General features: G+C 39.1%; 2 protein-coding genes across 2 annotated transcripts; one reads left to right on the forward strand and one right to left on the reverse strand.

Annotated features, from left to right (window-relative positions):
- Positions 1–2,247: 2,247 nt before the first annotated feature.
- Positions 2,248–9,020, reverse strand: LOC144658822 (protein decapentaplegic-like). The gene is made up of 4 exons (XM_078519304.1): positions 8,916–9,020; positions 5,370–5,799; positions 3,760–3,949; positions 2,248–3,105 (listed from the first exon to the last, which is right to left on the reverse strand). The coding sequence occupies exons 1-4, from the start codon at positions 9,007–9,009 to the stop codon at positions 2,920–2,922; spliced, it is 900 nt and encodes a 299-aa protein (XP_078375430.1). The 5' UTR covers positions 9,010–9,020; the 3' UTR covers positions 2,248–2,919.
- A 1,026-nt stretch (positions 9,021–10,046) lies between these two features.
- On the forward strand, positions 10,047–18,123 carry LOC144657414 (DNA fragmentation factor subunit beta-like). The gene is made up of 4 exons (XM_078517762.1): positions 10,047–10,321; positions 15,647–15,945; positions 16,589–16,839; positions 17,408–18,123. The coding sequence occupies exons 1-4, from the start codon at positions 10,096–10,098 to the stop codon at positions 17,613–17,615; spliced, it is 984 nt and encodes a 327-aa protein (XP_078373888.1). The 5' UTR covers positions 10,047–10,095; the 3' UTR covers positions 17,616–18,123.
- The last annotated feature ends 255 nt before the right edge of the window (positions 18,124–18,378 follow it).

The raw sequence follows: 18,378 nt of genomic DNA on the forward strand, positions 1-18,378 counted from the left end.
AAAGAATTTGCATAGATTTCAGTTCGCCCTCGATAGGAAGGGGGGGGGGGAGGGGAAGGGTGGCGGTAGGTACTCTCATAGATAAGGTAGATGGTTATTTTCAAGCAGTTTAGTCTGGGATAGGGTATAGAAATCAGAGAGTTTTGCTCTAGGGTAGGGTATCATTTGCCCGGAAACTGATCATTGGTACAAAGAACTAATAAGTCCAGAATAGGAATAGAAACTCGGAAGTAATAGAGGCCTTCCTAGAAGTAGATAAAATCATCGCGGCAACGTCTCTGAAAGATGGTTTTCCATAAAAAAAAAAACTAAAAGTGATACAGGTCTAAAAAAGCAATTGTTAGACAGGGTAGGGATTTTCGGTGTCTACACTAGTATAGGGTTGCAAATTCATTTAAACATGCACACATCCACTCAAAAATAGACAGAGTACCCCCGGGTTCGACCTCTGATAGTAGAGGAGAACCTCTGTGCCTCTGAAGTCAAGCCGCCTCCACCTCCCTCAACAACTCTACTTTTTAATAAGCCCCGTCTCTATTAAGCCAACCACATGCACGTAACCGTCACCTCAGGTACTAGTTATTATTAAATTCTCAACCTCGGATATTGCATTTCTAGCTTTCTGATTGGTTCACTGAATCCCGGTTATCAGATCATATACCTATGTTTGACCTTATATGGGAAATGAGTTAGGTAAGTGCCGCTCAGGGCAAAATTTTTCTGCGGGAAGCGACAGTTCCATCGGAAAAATGGTTTAAAACAGCAAATCTGGCATGGCGAGCTTTATGAACAAGAAATAATCAACGGTAGTTTGTTTGTAGTTTTGACGCTGACTGTTTTTTGATGTTACTTTCAAAGACGTTTGGGCTAGTTCTTAAGCCTTCATCAGTTAAAATACTAAAACTGTTACACGCGATTTAAAAAAGCAACACGTTAAGAGCGCGCGCTGCAAAAATAACGTGTAAAGTTTCAGAAAGAACGTGGCGCGATACTCATGCGCGTGCCAAGGATTTGTAGACCTCTGGGACTGTAATGTGGTCGTTCCCAGAGTGCGGATCCTTAATTGACAACCAGGCTTCCAAAAAGAGTCGCTCGTGAAAATTGGGCTCATGTCCAACTACGTCGACAGCATTAAAATCCATCTGATGATTGTTTTCGTGGACGTGACAGGAGACCTTAGAATCATGGTCGAACATAGCAACGGCCCTTTTGTGTTCCGCAATCCGGGTTTTCAGTGCTCGCTCCGTTTGGCCGTAGTACACAAAATTACAGCTGGTGCAACCGATTCTGTAGACTACGCCAGATTTTGGGCGGTCAACATCATTTTGAGCCTTTGGGCGAGGAAACAAACTGTTGACAGTTTGTTTCCTCGCCAAAAGCATGAGTATCGCGCCACGTCAAAAAACAGTCAGCGTCAAAACTACAAACAAACTATGTCATCACCTGACTACAATTACACAATTTTTAATAATCAACGGTGCCTACAAAAACCACAGAAATGCCATTGTAAAATTAACTACGCAAGACAAAAGTATAGATGCATGCGAAAAGTTTAATTCATATAATTACTTATAAACGCACAACAAGAGCTCAGCACTTCTGTAAAGTTTGTTACCTTTCAATCTTGGTTTTGTCGTTTTATACTTCAATAAACCTGTTCCGCTTTGAGCTCAATTTCGCTTAAAATAATATAGCAGTCTTGATGACAGCCGTTGAGCCGTAAACATGCAAGTACAATGTAAAAACTTGCTTCATTCGACTTGCACAAGGCGTGTAGTCTCCAGAAAAGCTTTTGCTTCGAATCTTCCCGTAAATCTTAACTGTTATCACAATTTCCACGATATATAGACGACTTTAGAGGAGATTGTTCGGGGAAAATCTTGGGAAGAAAACTCTCTCGCTTGCTTTCCTCGTGTGTTTCGTTCAGCTCAAGAAGTGAACACAGCGCTAAATATTTTCCCCTCTCCTCATACTATCACTTCGTTTACATCAAAATGAAATGTCCAGTCGATTTAAACTTAAAGAAGAATTTAATAAAACAGTTATTCCATTCGCCCTTGTTGGATACGAGTGGTTATAGCCAACTAGGCGCTTCGCGCCTCGTTGGCTACTTACCACCTCGTATCCAAGGCGGGCTCATAGAATAACTGTTAAATACACTCGTTTATAACCATTTGGACACTGGAGTAATAGATAAGCTACGTTTCAACTAAGATAACTGCTCATGCATAGTCGTCTGCAGTGAGCTCGACCTTTCTGCTTATTCAAAAAGTTGGTATTGTGACCACCGGGAGGTACAAAAGATTTTTATTGTTATTTTTACTTATTCAGTAACAAAGTTTTACAGTTACAGTAACAACTTTAAAGCGGTGTCACATCTTTCTAGTTATTGCAGGGGCTATACAAGATCATTTCGTTTTAAGACATTCGGTCAACAGTCTAACATGCTTGTGGTACAGAGCTCTTGTCCGGTAAGTGAAAATCTGGATATTTACCAAAAAGAGGAAGGAAATATTATACTATCCCTCCATGCATCGCGTTTGTATTAATGAAATGTTTGGGCAAGCAACCGTGGACGATAATCCTGCTAGTATACGTTGGATAAAATAGTGATCTTATCGGCTTAACATATAGAAGATGAGGAACATAAAAGAAGAGACCGAGAGAGCGTAGAATAACTGGAAACTTGGTGTACTATGTTTCGGCTGGCCAAACCGCAACGAGGAAACATGTAATTCTTATTGTACTTGAAGAAGGCTGGTTTGCACAGCCGAAATATAGCACACCATATTTTAAGTTATTCTACGTTGTCTAGGTTCCTCATTGCGTCTTTGCATTAATCTTTCAAGGTTTATCTATAATCGCTCTAGCGTTTGGTCAGCTTTGATATCTTGCTTTACTCCATAGTGGGCCAGGAGTTCATCGGCATCCACATTCCTCAACTACCATCTCTTTGTAGAATTTCATGCTAAAGGTATTATCGTGCTCTTCGATTGTACTTATTCCTTTTAGCTTTATTGGGACGCAGCAGGGCTCGCCAGTTCCTTCGTCATGTCCCGAAGAATATAAAATGGCTCGTATGGTGGCGTAATCGGTTGGATTAACCTGATAGAAAATGGAACTTATTAGTTTTTTATCCCATGTTGCAATTTTTAAGAACCCGGACGTACCTTGGACAGATCAAATGGTATAGGGCGACTTTCAATTGAGTGTCGGAAAACCAAAACCAAAGATATCACTTTGACCAATCACAAAGGAAACAGACAAACCAGTGAACCAGTCAAAACGCGAACCGAATACATATAGCCGGCACGAAGCGCGGGAAAACGTGTGCGAGAGAGTCACGATTGGTTTTGGTTTTACTACTGATTGGTTGAGAAAGTTGTGCGAATGTTTTTAACCAATCACTAAGCAAAGTAAAGCGAAACCAAACGAAACACAAATTACTTTCGACACTCAGTGAAAACGGCTATCATTAACGTAATTCAGAAGTGTAACTTGAATCAGTGTTGTCACTTGAACTCTTACCATACTCTGAAAGTCGAGTTGATAAGAGTGAATCAGACTTACATGGAAATTTTACCTCGCTTATTTTTGGCCCATGTCTGAGAAAAATTATGTTTTCAAACTGCTACCACAGTAGAGTGAAGACTACTATAAATTCTAGTGGCTTATACGAGTTGGCGCTTTATCCAGTTTCTGGAACTGGAAGTTGATTTGTATGGGCTACACGGAAAACACAAACTTGCAAGCACCTACTTTATTATCCAGTGGAAATTTACAGTCTCCTCCACACCTGTATGCGTCGAAAAAAGTAGGAACAGCCACACCTTTCCAATGAATATCCTTCTGGAACTCAACCCGCATAGGGCGCCTGGAACAAGGTCCCTGGTCACGGATGGCGCGGGAGTGTCTGGACTTCGGTCTCCGATTCGCCATTTGTCTCTGACTGTGAAATCATGAATAAATAAATATGGTTTAAATGAGCTACTAGCTAGTCTTCTTTTGATCCTCGTGTAGGGTTTTACAAGTTGCTTGGCAACGCAGCTTTTGGCAACTTTTCATACTTCAAGCAATTCAACTCTTTCCCTCCAGCAACATTTTGCATTCTGAGTAACGCGCGCTTCTATCCACGAAAAAATCAGAGCAGCTTCTAGCCGAGTTTTTAAATTGGTCTCACGGCCATGTTTCATAATGATTTTCAATAACTATATCAACCAACTTTGTCTCCACAATCTGCGGCAGAGACTCCAGCACTGGACTGGTCAGTCGTACAAGACGATGCAAGACGCTGTGGCATCAAAAGTAATAAATATTTAAAAACACTTTGGCATGAAGAAGTTTGGTCTGTCTGTGGTTACTGGTTGCCCACGCAATGTAGGCAGGTCATGCAACAGATATTTAAAACAAAAATAAAAAATCATGGATTAACTTTTTTAAGACATGTACATGCTCAGGAAAGAGACTCTTGCGTAAAATTAAGGTGGATTTCCAATGACGCGTAATTTTTTACGTGCGTTCATGAGCGTGAAAAATTTAGAGATAATGTATGAACGACTTGCGTACACGTTTACGCAAGTCGTTTATACATTGTCTCTAAATTTTAACAGAATTAATGCAGCGGATGAAACAAAGTCCATGATTGACAGTACGTTATTCACACTTCAAGTGCATAAAGTAGAAACATGCACTCAAGAGAAACCATTTTATCCGAAGAAAGCATGCTGGTTTTTAAAATTAAGGATAACTGATTTTGCTGTAAATTTGCATTAATCCGCTAAAAAATCTTACTTTTATCGGGCACAAAAAAGGACAACTCTTTCAAACGAAAAAAGGCAACCCCGGGGGGGGGGGGGGGGGGAGGGGGGACTCCTATATGAAACAGACGGGGATGCTCGTAGAAAATTTTGAAAAGAACCCCTAAAAGAGACCAATCTGGGTGTGGTTCAAGCTTTTCTTGACCCCTAAAAGATGGCAAAAAACTAAAGAATAGAATTTATATTTGTATATTCCTTCGTGTGTAACCCTATACGAGACCATTATGGCTAAAAACATTGCCGTTTTGCCCGGAACACTCTAAGCGAGACCAAAAATCCGAAATTTACACCCCTAAGCGAGACGACGAGTATCCCCGTCACTTTCATATGCGAGTCCCCCCCCCCCCCGGGAAGGCAACTCCCTTTTTTGAGAAACTACTGTGCAACTTTTTGAGACATTTGGAGCAACCTTTTCTAGGAACTCGTGGACAGCTTCAATCTGATGTTCCTTAAATTGGTCCATTTATTGTGTACCTTTTCTGGTTCGCAGTAGTCGCAGATGTAAAGTACGCACAAAAATATTTTAAGCATGATAAACATAGAATTGATTACCTTATCCAAAATGACAGTGCGTCAACCTTTTGAGGTTTGGACTGTGTTTCCACGACCAACAGTGGTCTGTTATCTCTTGCTTCACCAGTGGAATCGATCATCACTTGCAGAGAATCTTCATCTTCCAGGTGATTTGAGTGCAGCTTGATATATACACCATGGTTGAGAGGCGGGGAGTGAATCCACCTTTTCACCAAATCAAGAACAGGAAACGCGACCAACCTCGCACCTCCCCCCTTAAGTGCAAGTGACTGAACGGGCCTCTGGTCGAGCTGATCATACAGAACAAGGTTTCCACTCGAGAGAACGGGCGACTGAGGACGTCCAGTCGTTTTAACCATTACTCTTACTTTGGCTGAAAGGATGGACTCATCGCTCCGAATATCGGAGACGTCCAGGTTGAAGAAAATGCCTTTGTTTCCCGGAGTGGCTGTGAAAAAAAATTGACAAAGTTGTCCTAAGTGCTAATTAGAGAGATGAAAGAACGCTTTCATTTTTTTGGTTTCTGAGCAGTACAGAGATTTTTTCATAATGCTTTGCAGACGTTCTATTTGAAAGTTGATGAGGGTAACTGATTTTGGTCCAAGACATTTTCTTCAAAGGTGATCAACTCCCTTGATGCTTAGTTGTGAAGTCAACATTGAGTCAGCAAGCAATTTTGTTTTATGAGGACTGATCAAAATGATAGTATCAACTTCATGATGCTTACTACTCGTCTCTTTTTCTCTCGCGCAAACTTATTGAATACTGAATGAAGGTATTTTGCTTATAAATAATAAAAGAATGTCTGCATGACGCATGTGGGTCACGGTTAAAATCGTTTGCAAACAACTTTTGTGATATGTACTTATATGTACTTCTTTTTTCTGTATTTAGTTCGAATAAATGTTTGAATGAAAAAAAAAAAGAAAAAAGAAAAGAAACAAAACAAGCTGGTGTACTTCAAAGCGTACACCCGAAAGTTAAACGTCAATTGGAGAGAGCTTGGTATGCAGCTGCAGAAAAGCACACGTGATTAGATAAAATTATTTTCTTCATATTATGCAAACAATTATTTGAACGAGGAGTCTGCAATACTTAGCCGCTTCTATAATCAGGCGAGGAAACTCAGAGTAAACTATCGGATAGATATACAAGAGGATTTGTGAAAGTTTGATGGATGACTGAAGCACGTTCAACACGATTTCGTTCGACACGATTTCGTTCAACATTAATTTCGAGCACCTTAAAGATGGCCTGGACGTCCATTGCAAAGCTAGTTTGACGAAAACAACGGACTTGAATCCCTTATCAGATCAACTTGCGGAAATGGACGATAGAGCTTGTTCCAAAGCAAATTGTTTTCATCAAAACATGCACTTGGTGGCTAAGGTCAGTGGACAAAAAACAGGAAGTTGACTTTGATGAAGTTCCAATAATGGCCAATAATTTGTTTTCGCCACGTTTTTAACCTTCTTAATTGTGCATAGCAAGTCGTTACTTTTAATTTATTAACTGGGTAACATAAGGTAGGAATAGAAACGAACCACTATATTGGTGTTGTTGCCAAAAGATGTTGGCAAAAGATTGTTGGTTCCGACAATGCATGCGTTATGCGAGGCGATGTGATACTATGCGGAAAACTCAGGTTTTATCAGTTCAGTAAGGCGACGTTATCTGTTAGTCAAGGAATTGTTTATGTCTTTGGGGGTCGCTGATGTGTTGCGTTTGACCACACTACGCCAAGGTTAGTGTAAACATCCAAACTCACGCAGGAAATAGAAATCCAAGCTTACAAAAATTAAATATTTTAATTTCAGTTTGCTCAATTTAAAAAGATCGGCCAAAATGAAAATCGGCTCATGTATAGAAATCTTCAATTGCGTTAAAGCAAGGTCTTCCTAAGACGAGATTTCCGTGTCCAGTGTATAATAATAGAACACGTTAGTGCGTATGGTAATAAAAGAAGAAAATTTTCTTGTGGGAGATAGTCACAACTATTTATCGCCGATCACAATATTGTTGCTTTGATTTTAGCGACCATAAGGCGCGAAGACACTATAAATACAATTGCAAAAGAAGAAAACAAGTCGATGACTATACTTAGCTACTCCAGCAAGGCTTAAATGCCTTTCACTTGAATCTTCGGGTCTTCGGGAGCTTTCGGGGATTGTTTGTTCTACGCTAGCTATCAGAAACATTCTAAACTGGTGCAAATTATCTCGGTAAAAGAGAACCAACCTTACCGCAATCATGCTAATCCACTATTAGAAAACAAACCAGTAATATGAACATTTGGATATATTTAGCCTGAGAGGAATGATCTCTTATTACTAGGTGGTCCAAGTTAAACTGGAGCATAAGTTCGCGATTTTCCCGATGGAGAATCCTGAGGTAAAACCCCTGGCTATACAACTATCACAAACAAAATCCGTTTAGGCAGCTGGGCTAGCTGCGCGCAGTGTGCCCATGAAAAATGATGGACACAAACCCGTCACAAATGAAGATAGGTTAAAGACCGAGGGTCCCTCGGCAATGTTGTCGAAACACGGGTTTTCAAAACCAAGATAATTAAGGCAATTCTCTCGAATAAGTCAATTCTCCAACTGCACTGTTCTTTCTCAAGGAAAATAGAGCCATCCTTTTCAAATTACCACAAACAGTTATGGAAAGGAAAATATAGTTTATACAATGTTTATACGTAATTGCATCATGACGCAATTCTTGTCGAGAGTGTTGCCAGAAGTCAGTGTGGGGTCAATCAGCGAGCGCGTCAATATCTTTTGGAGTCGCTGATGTGTTCCGTTTGACGTCATTAAGCCAAGGTTAGTGTAAACATCAAAGTTGGCTTTGGAAATCCAAGCTAATAGAAATGAAATATTTTCTGCTTAATCTAAAAAGGCTCCAGGATATATTATGTGGAAATCTGCAATAGCCAGTTTAAAACGAAGTCTTCTAAAGAAGAGATTTCCGTGCTATCTAATGTCCAGTGTATTTGTTTTAGACCACTTAATAGAACACGTTAGTGTTAATGAAAAGAAGGAAATTGTCTTACGGAGATAGTCACAACTATATTTCACCGAGCACAATATTGTGGCATTTATACTAGCGTACATATGGTGCGAAGAAACTATAAATACAATTGCAAAAAAGATTAACAAGTAGATGACTATTCTTAGCTACTTCATAGCGGTAAAGATCGGTAGAGGCTACTCCAATATGGATAAAATGCCTGCCATTTAAGTATTTGGGATTGTTGGTCAAACTGGCAGTGCTAATAACTTGTTTAGTGGTTTGGCCGTAAAAGAAAACCATACCCCACAATTATACTACTCCATCGAAAAAAGAAAGAAAGAAAAAAACACTAGTAATATGAATGTTTGGCTATACTTTGATCTTACTCAGATCCAAGTTAAACTGAGCTTAAGTTTCTTTTTGAATAATGTAGAATTCAGAGACAAAACCCTTGGCTAAGCTAGAATCCAAACGTAAGTCTTCTTAGACATGTATGTTAGCTGAAAGTAGCGTTCCCATAAAATAAATTAGCTGTAAATGAGCCAACATTACCTTGACCTACAACACAATGCACTGTAGCAGGAATCCAATCTGAGTTTCTCTTCACAGTCCCATCATGTTTGGCATATGACCGATACAAACCCATCACAAGTGAAGAAACGTTTAAGGCCGCGGTTTTTTCGGCAGTGTTGTCGAAACTCAGGTTTTCAAAATCAAGATAAGGCAATTCTTTCGGATAAGCCAATCCTTCAACTACACTGGTATTCCTCAAAGAAAATAGAGTCACCCTTTTCAAACCAAACACTGCTATGAAAAGCAAGACGTAGCTTAAACGCAACATGACGGCGCAATGTTTAGAGTTGTTTGTCGAGTCGAAGAGTAGATATTGCCTGTTTGTTTGAATAGAGGAAAAATGATCAGGCTTTAGCTTCCTTTTATTTATATCAAGTTTCAAAACTCATTAACAATAACAATTCGTAAGATCTCGTAAGACAAATAAATTCCAAAACAATAATCAAGATAACGCTGCGAGAGAAAACTCCCAACTTCCCGCACACTTGTCTAGAATGCGCCTGGAGTGGACTTTTGTTAAATGGAACAGGCAAACATTCTGCGAGAATGCTTCATACAATACTGGCTCACGGCCAGTACATCTGAACACTAGAGATTGATATATCCTCCTCTAAGACGCTTCTGTACCTCCATGTAACCTTTTATTACGATGTTCCGGGCGGCTTCCAATAAAAAAAAGTCCACTCCACACCGGCAAATATAGGAAGCGCAAGGAGATTGGGCTCAATTTCTTTGTCCGAAGGCAGCAAGCCTCAAGTAGCCTGTTCTTCATCATGGAAGTGACTTTCAGCTATATGGTGGCCCATCAGTGCCATAGTATTTTACGCTGTATTACAACCCTTTTTTGGATATATTTTTCTTTTTTTATACTTATTTTATATTTTTTCTCTAATTTTTAATCTTTTTCATTTTATTTATTTATTTTTTATTTTTGTTTTTATTTTTATTTTACTTTACTTATATTTTTTTGGGCGGATAGCCAAAACTTGAGAAGTTTGAGTAAACATCTGAAGGAATTTTTATGTACGCGCTGCGCACCTATAAATAAACCTCTTTGTATAGACTGGGCACTAGTAGGCCGCCGTCTGGGACTGGGTTTCAATGCTGTCAAAATGGCGGATAAGTTCGCGGCTTCGTGATTGCCATTGAACTGGCCATAATGAAAGCTTACAAAATTCAAGATGTAAACAGAAAGAAAAGGACAGGGATAGTAGCTAACAGTTTTGCCGATCTGAAGCAGAAAGGCGCGAAAAAGTTGGCGATCAGCAAGGACTGTAGAGTGTGCCTTGAAGATGGCACTGAAGTGGAAGATGAAGATTATTTTAATACTCTTCCCCATCAAACAGTTCTCGTGTTTGTGCGACCTGACGAGACTTGGGAAGGATGTAAGTAAAAAATTATTGACCGGCTTTAGTTACCCCTTAACATAAACCCGCTAGTTTAAGGTGTTTTACTGTATTAACCTACATTGACTACATTGTATTTTTGGTTATGACTATCAGTCAATTCCAAGCAAGATCATGCCCCCCCCCCCCCCCCCACTTCGGGAAAACCCCCATTTTGAGTTTTGTTCACAATGTCTGATCAAATTCCCCACTATGTGGGCCAGTTGCACAGTCAAATGCTCCACAGATCGGGGCTGAAAAGTCATTGTGAGTTGGGTTTTCTCGTTAACACTTGCTCTTAACTAGTACTCATGCCCTATTAATCACAGGCGGACCACCCTATGTGTTCGTGGTTAATTGTTGACATAAGGTCATGTTGCAATCAATGGCGCGTATAGAAGATATATAGAGAAACATTACGTCGGCTTCGATTCACTACAAAATATAAAGTTTACTCTAAATGATCCAATAAAAGTTAAGATGAAATGTTGAATGAGTCTTGTGTCGTGTTTTTTTGCCGCCCCGAGCCCTTTAAGCCTTTTTTTTTGCGAGATCATTTAGCGACCGGTAGAAGAGAGAGAGAAGAGAGAACAAGGCAGGCAGCTTTACCGCCGGCGGTCGCGACCTTGTCTCATTCAAGCTGGAACTGACGCTAAACCATCAAAATTCTCTCCTCGAAAACACCGGCATCCGATCGACTAGATATTTCTCTGTCCTTGTGCCGAATTAGAGCTCCACACTTCCAATATTTTTCGAGTAAAGCGATCCCGAAGTCTCAAAAGTAGCTTTCTCCATATGATCAGTGCAAAATTCTGGATCAAAGGAATTTGAAACATGCGAATAACAAAAGGAAATTTGACACATCTGTCAAACATCAAACGCACGTGCCCTAATTTTCTTTTGTTATTTTATTTGATGTTTGACAGATGTGTCAAATTTCCTTTTGTTATTCGCATGTTTCAAATTCCTTTGATTCAGAATTTTGCACTGATCATATGGAGAAAGCTACTTTTGAGACTTCGGGATCGCTTTACTCGAAAAATATTGGAAGTGTGGAGCTCTAATTCGGCACAAGGACAGAGAAATATCTAGTCGATCGGATGCCGGTGTTTTCGAGGCGAGAATTTTGATGGTTTAGCGTCAGTTCCAGCTTGAATTAGACAAGGTCGCGACCGCCGGCGGTAAAGCTGCCTGCCTTGTTCTCTCTTCTCTCTCTCTTCTACCGGTCGCTAAATGATCTCGCAAAAAAAACGGCTTAAAGGGCTCGGGGCGGCAAAAAAACACGACACAAGACTCATTCAACATTTCATCTTAACTTTTATTGGATCATTTAGAGTAAACTTTATATTTTGTAGTAAATCGAAGCCGACGTAATGTTTCTCTATATATCTTCTATACGCGCCATTGATTGCAACATGACCTTATGTCAACAATTATTAACCACGAACATAGGGTGGTCCGCCTGTGTATTAATCAGCCAATCTTATAGGAAAAGATACCTTCAAACTACTTTCCCAAATACTATTAAACTTCATATGCTTGAGCTTGCTAGCGTCTTATACTTTATAACACATTAAATTTTTGTCCATGGTCAAATGCCCCACTGGTCATTTGGGCTTAGACCTGTTCCATCACATTCCCTGCTATCTGGGCCTCAGTAGCAGACAAGTGCCTGAAGGTTGCTGGGGGGTATGGCATCACTAGGATTTGATTGATACATAAGTCTCAGTTAGGGGAGGATAAGCTTATTAAGCTTATATGATACAAAAAAAAGAAAAAGAAGCTTTTTAACTATTCCCCCCCCCCCTGAGAGATGGGATGCTGGAAATTCTCGCAGGAAGAGGAGGGGGGGGGGGGTCAGAGACCGTGAAAATCAAGGCAGGAGGGGGGTTTTCAGCCTAAAAATTCGGGCAACCCTAAAACACGGAATCTGGAATCGAAACCGGAAACCGGAAACCAGAATCCGGAATCCGGAAACCGGAAACCAGAAACGGGAAACCAGAAACCAGAAACCTGAATCCGATCTGCTTAAGTTGTTTTAATATTGAGAATGAGTGACGAGAGAAATAAACACTTAAAGGAAAAAAAACTTCAGTTGTTTTTCTCGTCGTCCTTTTAAAACTTAACGTGAAAACGATTTTCAAAAGGTGGCAGTGGATAACTCTATCCAATTAGACCAATTAACAATCTAAAAGTATAAATCAAAAAGCATGCAGTCCTCTGTATAGTCAGTATTAAAGTGATATGTCCACGGCACACATATCGGAACCCGATTCTTGTACTTGAATTCAGCTGGAATTGCCCGCTAATTTCTTCCCATGTGCTGATGTTTCACACGAGTGCTAGTACTTTGCATGATATTGAAGATCATGTTTTGTTTTACTGCAGTTGCAAGTCAGAAAATGTTTATTAAAATAACTACAATTTGAAAACAACTTCATTCTTAAGTTCATTCTTAATGCAAAAATTTACTTTCATCAACATTGGAGCAGGCATTCGAATTCTCTTAGTAAAAATGCATGTACATACATGTATTCAAGTTCCTTTAAAATTTACCATTATGATAATGATGTTATCACATCGCTTCAATGAACAGACTTCACCGATTTGCATATATTAGTTTCTTGTCATGTTTAGAGGTCCCTTGATAAATACAGGTTATTTTGCATGCATCCAAAGTCCTTCTAAAATTTATTTTTCAGTTTACGTGTAAAATCAATAAAATAAAAGTATCACAGTTATTGTCTGTGATGTTTCGCCTGGAAGTGAAATCTCAAGAGGATGTTTCATTGTTTTGTTAATTCAGTGTTGAGACATTGAATGCACTTGCATGTGAAATCCTGACAGTCATGCAGGCTACTGAATTTGTATAAGGCACTGAAAGGATTCAAAATTATTAAAAAGAAAACCCAAGTTATGCAAATAGCTAGAGGAATCAATAACTTTGTCGACACTTGTCCACTTACATGTAGCAGCAAGTGAATATATATAATTACATGTAGAATTATTCAAGTGCAAATGTAAGAACTTACAAAAAGTCATCTTTTAAAAAAGTCATCTTTTAAATGTGCTCTTACATCTTTTCCATCGAGTGTAAGTTAATGGAAATCCAGGCGGAAGGGAGGGGGGGGGGGCTTTTGCCATGGAAATCCAGGCAGAAGGGGGGAGGGGTCTAAATACTTTAGGAAATCCAGGTGGGAGGGGGGTTGAAAAACATGCTCATCTGTCGGGGAGGTGTGGATTTTTTCTAGAATAACCCAATCCCTACCCTTGGCCCGACATGTGGTATGAATCATGGTGGGTTCTTGCGGAAATCTGTTAATGGCACAAGGCATTTTTCTGGAACAGCTGAGAAATTCCCAATGAAGTTTCAGGAATTTTTATTGTAAATGGTTTTAATTACAACTCTTTTAAAGGTGTTAACCATTTACAACAAAATTAATCTGGGAGAAAAATTTTGGGGTTGAATAGAACTCTTGAAAAGGTGCATGTACATTGTAGTTCTACTTTCCTATTGGGATCTTCTGATTGGAAATTTGTTCAGTTACCATTTTGTATCTTTTGCACCAGCTCCAAACCTTTTGGCTTATATGGCCATGCCAAATTTCAGGTTCAATCCAAATGGCAGGTTCTTCTGGGAAGCTTCAAATTACTAGGCATTTTTCCTGAAATGGAAATTTCCCAACCACAATTTTGAGAATGTTTTTTTTTAAAATAATGGTTAACAAAAGCCATTCGATAGCCACAGATTTTGTTTGTTTTTCTTGTTTTTGTTTTTGTTTTGTTTTTTACGATAGCCACAGATGACTAAGGTGTTACATCTGCATTTAGTACAGAGGGAAGCACTGGTTGTCAAATATTTGTTGCAACAACAACAACAATAACCTTTTTTTATTTATAAATTTTTCAATGTTTTTCACCTCCCGCAATAAGCACGTAGCTAGTGATATTTGAGGCGAAATCCAAGAAAGCTGCCATAAGCCACAAGCATGTTTGTGTGTTTTTCTGACATATCAAATGGATATGTTTTAAATATCTTTAGATATAAGGCTGTCTCTCTGATTTGCAGTACTCCCAGTGTGTCCAATCGATGAAAATCGATCATTGGAAACCAATTGATATAATCAATTTAATCTATAATTATTCATTGATTTAATTCACCAATTGATGAATTAAGTAATACACACAAGTTTTCGATTTTTATCGATTATTATCAGTTTTAATAAATGAAACATTTTAAATTTTATGAGTTTTTACAGCATTTTTAACCCCTGGGTGTAGGCAGATACGTAATGGGAATTACATGAGAGGTGTAAAATGGTTTTTTTTTTTTTTTTTTTTTAAGTTCCTACGCATGCGTTCTTGTGGATTCAAGTCAGTCTTGCCGAAGTCTTGCGAGTCCTCAAATGATTGATTTCCGATATCAATTGATTTGTCACTATTGCGTAATACTAAATAAAAATTAATTATCCAATTTCATCAATTGGAGCCGCTTGGAAGTACCCGTACCGTAATCTGACCAGGATAAATGCACTGAGCTAAAGTAATTAGTGACAAGAATGACAGTTGAAACAACATTAATTTTGTTCATTGTCATTTTTAACAACTACATATTGTTGTTCTTGTTGTTGTTGAGAAAAAAAAAAAAAAGATTCCATGGCCCTGGTCCATTGAGGTCTATAAACCAGGTCCATGGACCAAGGGTCTAGATTTTGTAACTTCCCTAATTAAACATGCTTGTAAAATCTTTCCACTTTCAAGAAACCTACAAAACTGTACCACTGTCAGATATTTAATCTCCTATTTTAACTAATTCATGAAACATGATTTTCATTTAATAAGAATGTAAATTTACTTATTGTGTAGAACTTTCCATAAAATTAATATCGTCCATACCTCCCCCTAAGAACCCCCACCGCTCTGAAAGTCCAATTTGCTTCATACATTTCCTCAAATTTTGTGTCTGTGTGTGTGTGTGTGTGTGTGTGTGTGTGTGTGGGGGGGGGGGGGGGGGGGGAGTATCGACATTTTCTAAAACCACACATTGTACAGTATAAGCAGTCATTTGAGTTTTGATGTGGTTGTTTTTCTGGTCATGTAAATGTGAAGTACCAACTTGAAAAGCTGAAGGGACAAACATGCCCAAACGGCTTATCTAGAAAATCAAGATCTAGCGATGCATGTATGTTGGGGTTATAGGAGCTATTCTATCAGTACAGCAGTGCAGTACATGTAGTTTAGACTCACCTTGTTAAACCAAGTCTTCCACAAACACAGGGTAACACTTTATGAAGTAATCCCTAAACTCTTGTTCTTTATTGGCAGATGTGACAGTACTCAAACATGCCACTGAGAAGATTTTCAGAGCAATGTCACAGCGTGATGAGATCATTGAACAGATTTATGATTTCATACATGACTCGGAATCTAATGAGATGTACAGTGTCATGGTGGAGCTCGTCAATCGTTTAGATGATAACATTGATGCAGAGGAGCGCAGTGAGGACGAGACCTGGTTTGATGGACTTAGCCAGTCATTTAATACCAAGGAAGATGCTATGAGATATGCAGCAAAATCCAGAGTTAGGAAGTACTTTGCTAATGCAAGGGAGTCTTTTGAAAAAGTAAGCCCCTCCTTTCTGTTTTAATTTATATTAATATTGATGCATGTATTTTGCTTCTTCCATGATGTAATTCTCTTTACCCAAAAATGGGTCACATGAAGTTCTGGTTTCCATAGCAACAATAGCCCCCCCCCCCCCACTTTTCCCCCCAAAATGAAGACTTACTAAGAGAAGAGTCTCTTAAGTCCCCCACTTCAAGTCACTAGTCAGCCCCCCAACCTGGAAAAATGTTCCACCATCCCTGACAATGGGCCATAGGGGTTGGGGGGGGGGGGGGGGGACTAGTCCTCTACATGTTTCCCACCTGGGTGTATTTTCCAGGTTTATTTGCATGTGTTTGGGTGGACCTAAGTTATGCCAGTATTTCGTTTTCCTACTTTTCAAAACAAAACTAGGAAATTACATGTTAGCCTGCGAATACAGCCGCCTCCAGGAGCCCCAGTATTTATTTTTAAAGCTGGGCTGTTTTTAATCTTTTTTTGTTGCTGTTGTTGTTTTGAAAGGTGTGCAATCATGGAATTGATTTAAAACTTTAAGCGGAACTGAGACAATCAAGGAACGCATTTTTGGCATCCATCTGTGAGAAGGTTTTATTTATGTTCTTGCCAATCACTTACTTACAAACATGAGTATATTTTTGCAGGCATCAAAAAAAGCTCAAACTCTTCTTTCAAACACTCTGGACCATTTTCAAGATGAACTGAAGAAACAGCAGTATTTTGGTGACTACTTTGCTAGAACTGCAAAGCAGGAGCTACGTCTGTGCTGTGACAAGGGCTGGTTCAGTTGTGAGGGGCCTTATAATGAAGATGATTGTTTCAAGCTGCATAAGATCAACCCATACGGCAGCAAAGAGAATAGAGTCCTGTTTAGTACATGGAATCTTGATCATGTGTAAGTAATAGGATGTTGCCCCAAAAAATAATCCATACCCTGACCACTAGAGGTTTACTGCTTTTAAGCCTCCCCCCCCCCCTTCCTCTGGCAATTCCAGTTTATCTGCATACTTTTCTTTATTTATTACCATGTTTTTCCACACATTACAGTATATCATTAATTTAGTTACATACACTGTATTGAACCAGCTTGTAAGATACATTGTATTATGTCTGGTATCTTAGAAGTTTGTGTGGTTAGATTTAAAAGGTACAAAATAACAAAGTATCTTCCACCACCCTGGTGGGGGGGGGGGGGGAAACTCCCATATGAAAGGGCGGGTATGCTCTGGTTGTATCTCTTGAAAGTACAAATTGTGGATTTTGGTCCCAATAGCTCTTATTTGTCTGTCTGCTTTAGAACATTACATGTGTCTGTAATTTAGTTTAGAGGTCAAATTAAGTCGAGCCACACCCAGATTGGCCTCCTTTGGATGTAGTGGTTTGATTCAAATTCCTTCTCACGGGCCTCTTTGCTTCTTTAAATTCACTCACTGACTCGACACGTTACTTGTTAACTCTTTCAGAATTGAGAAGTCTCGTCAGATTTTCCCGGCAATGATCCAAGCGGCTGAGAAATGTCCTAAAGGAAGTCAGTTGAACTGGAAATACTTCTTTGATCTGCTTTTTACGAGGAAGAATATCAAGCTAGTTCATATTGGCTGCCACGTGAAAGGAGAACATGAAGGATTTGAATGTCAATCAAGATATTTTTATATGAAGCCGAAGCGGTAGCATACATATTGTCGTTTTTAAGTGTTTTTACAATTTTTAGAACAATTTTATATCAATATTAATAAAAAGGAAATTTCTCGGACGACTCTTCTGTTAAACTTTGGCAAAATTAACTCAACGTCACTAGGTAATTTACATGTACCAGATAATTTTTAGACAGAAACGTAGGTTTTTTTACCTTTTATGAAATTGCTACTGTATGGGGCAAAAATTGTAAGCGCGCGAAAAAATTGACGCGTACTGCTAACAAGAATAGCTATATCTGTGCAAAAGATACCTCCAAGAGTCTTAGCTATATTATAATGGATAATAAAATTTGGCTTTTGAGACATTCAGTGTCCGTAGAATCCAACCCTTTTAGCGAGTTTATTTTTAAAATTTTCCTTATAGTAAAGATTAAGTAACGCGGAAGGCGCATTGTTACTACCTTTCTTTAAAAATATATCCTTGTATCCTTGCGTTTTCGCAGGGAAGTTATATGTAAATCATTAAAGGATGTGGGCGCCAATCTGCGAATTTTCAGTGACAATTTTCGATTAACTGAGAGCCTGTTTACACGGAGAAGAGTTATATCTGGTAAGAGGGTTACCCTCCATACCGAGCCACCCCGGACGATAGATCGTTTCATAAGTTTCTTTATAAATATCTGCGAACCGTTAAAAGAAATTGCCGGGGGGGGGGGGGGTACTCAAAAAAGATTTAAAGGTACCCCTTTCATATACCTGAAAGACATGGCATAGACTTAGATCAAGACGTTTTCTTG

The sequence above is a fragment of the Oculina patagonica genome, chromosome 6 (assembly GCF_052425735.1).
Source record: "Oculina patagonica isolate OP01 chromosome 6, crgOcupat, whole genome shotgun sequence".
NCBI classification, from domain to species: Eukaryota; Metazoa; Cnidaria; class Anthozoa; order Scleractinia; family Oculinidae; genus Oculina; species Oculina patagonica.

What these genes read in the sequence shown, in the direction of transcription:
- LOC144658822 (XM_078519304.1), bottom strand. Translation starts at nt 9,009, where the DNA reads ATGGGTTTGTATCGGTCATATGCCAAACATGATGGGACTGTGAAGAGA. An exon ending in GCATTGTGTTGTAGGTCAAG is followed by an intron (nt 5,800 to 8,915) that starts GTAATGTTGGCT and finishes TTTTTTTCACAG; the next exon opens with CCACTCCGGGAAACAAAGGC. An exon ending in AATTTCCACTGGATAATAAA is followed by an intron (nt 3,106 to 3,759) that starts GTAGGTGCTTGC and finishes ATTTTCTATCAG; the next exon opens with GTTAATCCAACCGATTACGC.
- LOC144657414 (XM_078517762.1), top strand. Translation starts at nt 10,096, where the DNA reads ATGAAAGCTTACAAAATTCAAGATGTAAACAGAAAGAAAAGGACAGGG. An exon ending in TGACGAGACTTGGGAAGGAT is followed by an intron (nt 10,322 to 15,646) that starts GTAAGTAAAAAA and finishes CTTTATTGGCAG; the next exon opens with ATGTGACAGTACTCAAACAT. An exon ending in ACATGGAATCTTGATCATGT is followed by an intron (nt 16,840 to 17,407) that starts GTAAGTAATAGG and finishes TAACTCTTTCAG; the next exon opens with AATTGAGAAGTCTCGTCAGA.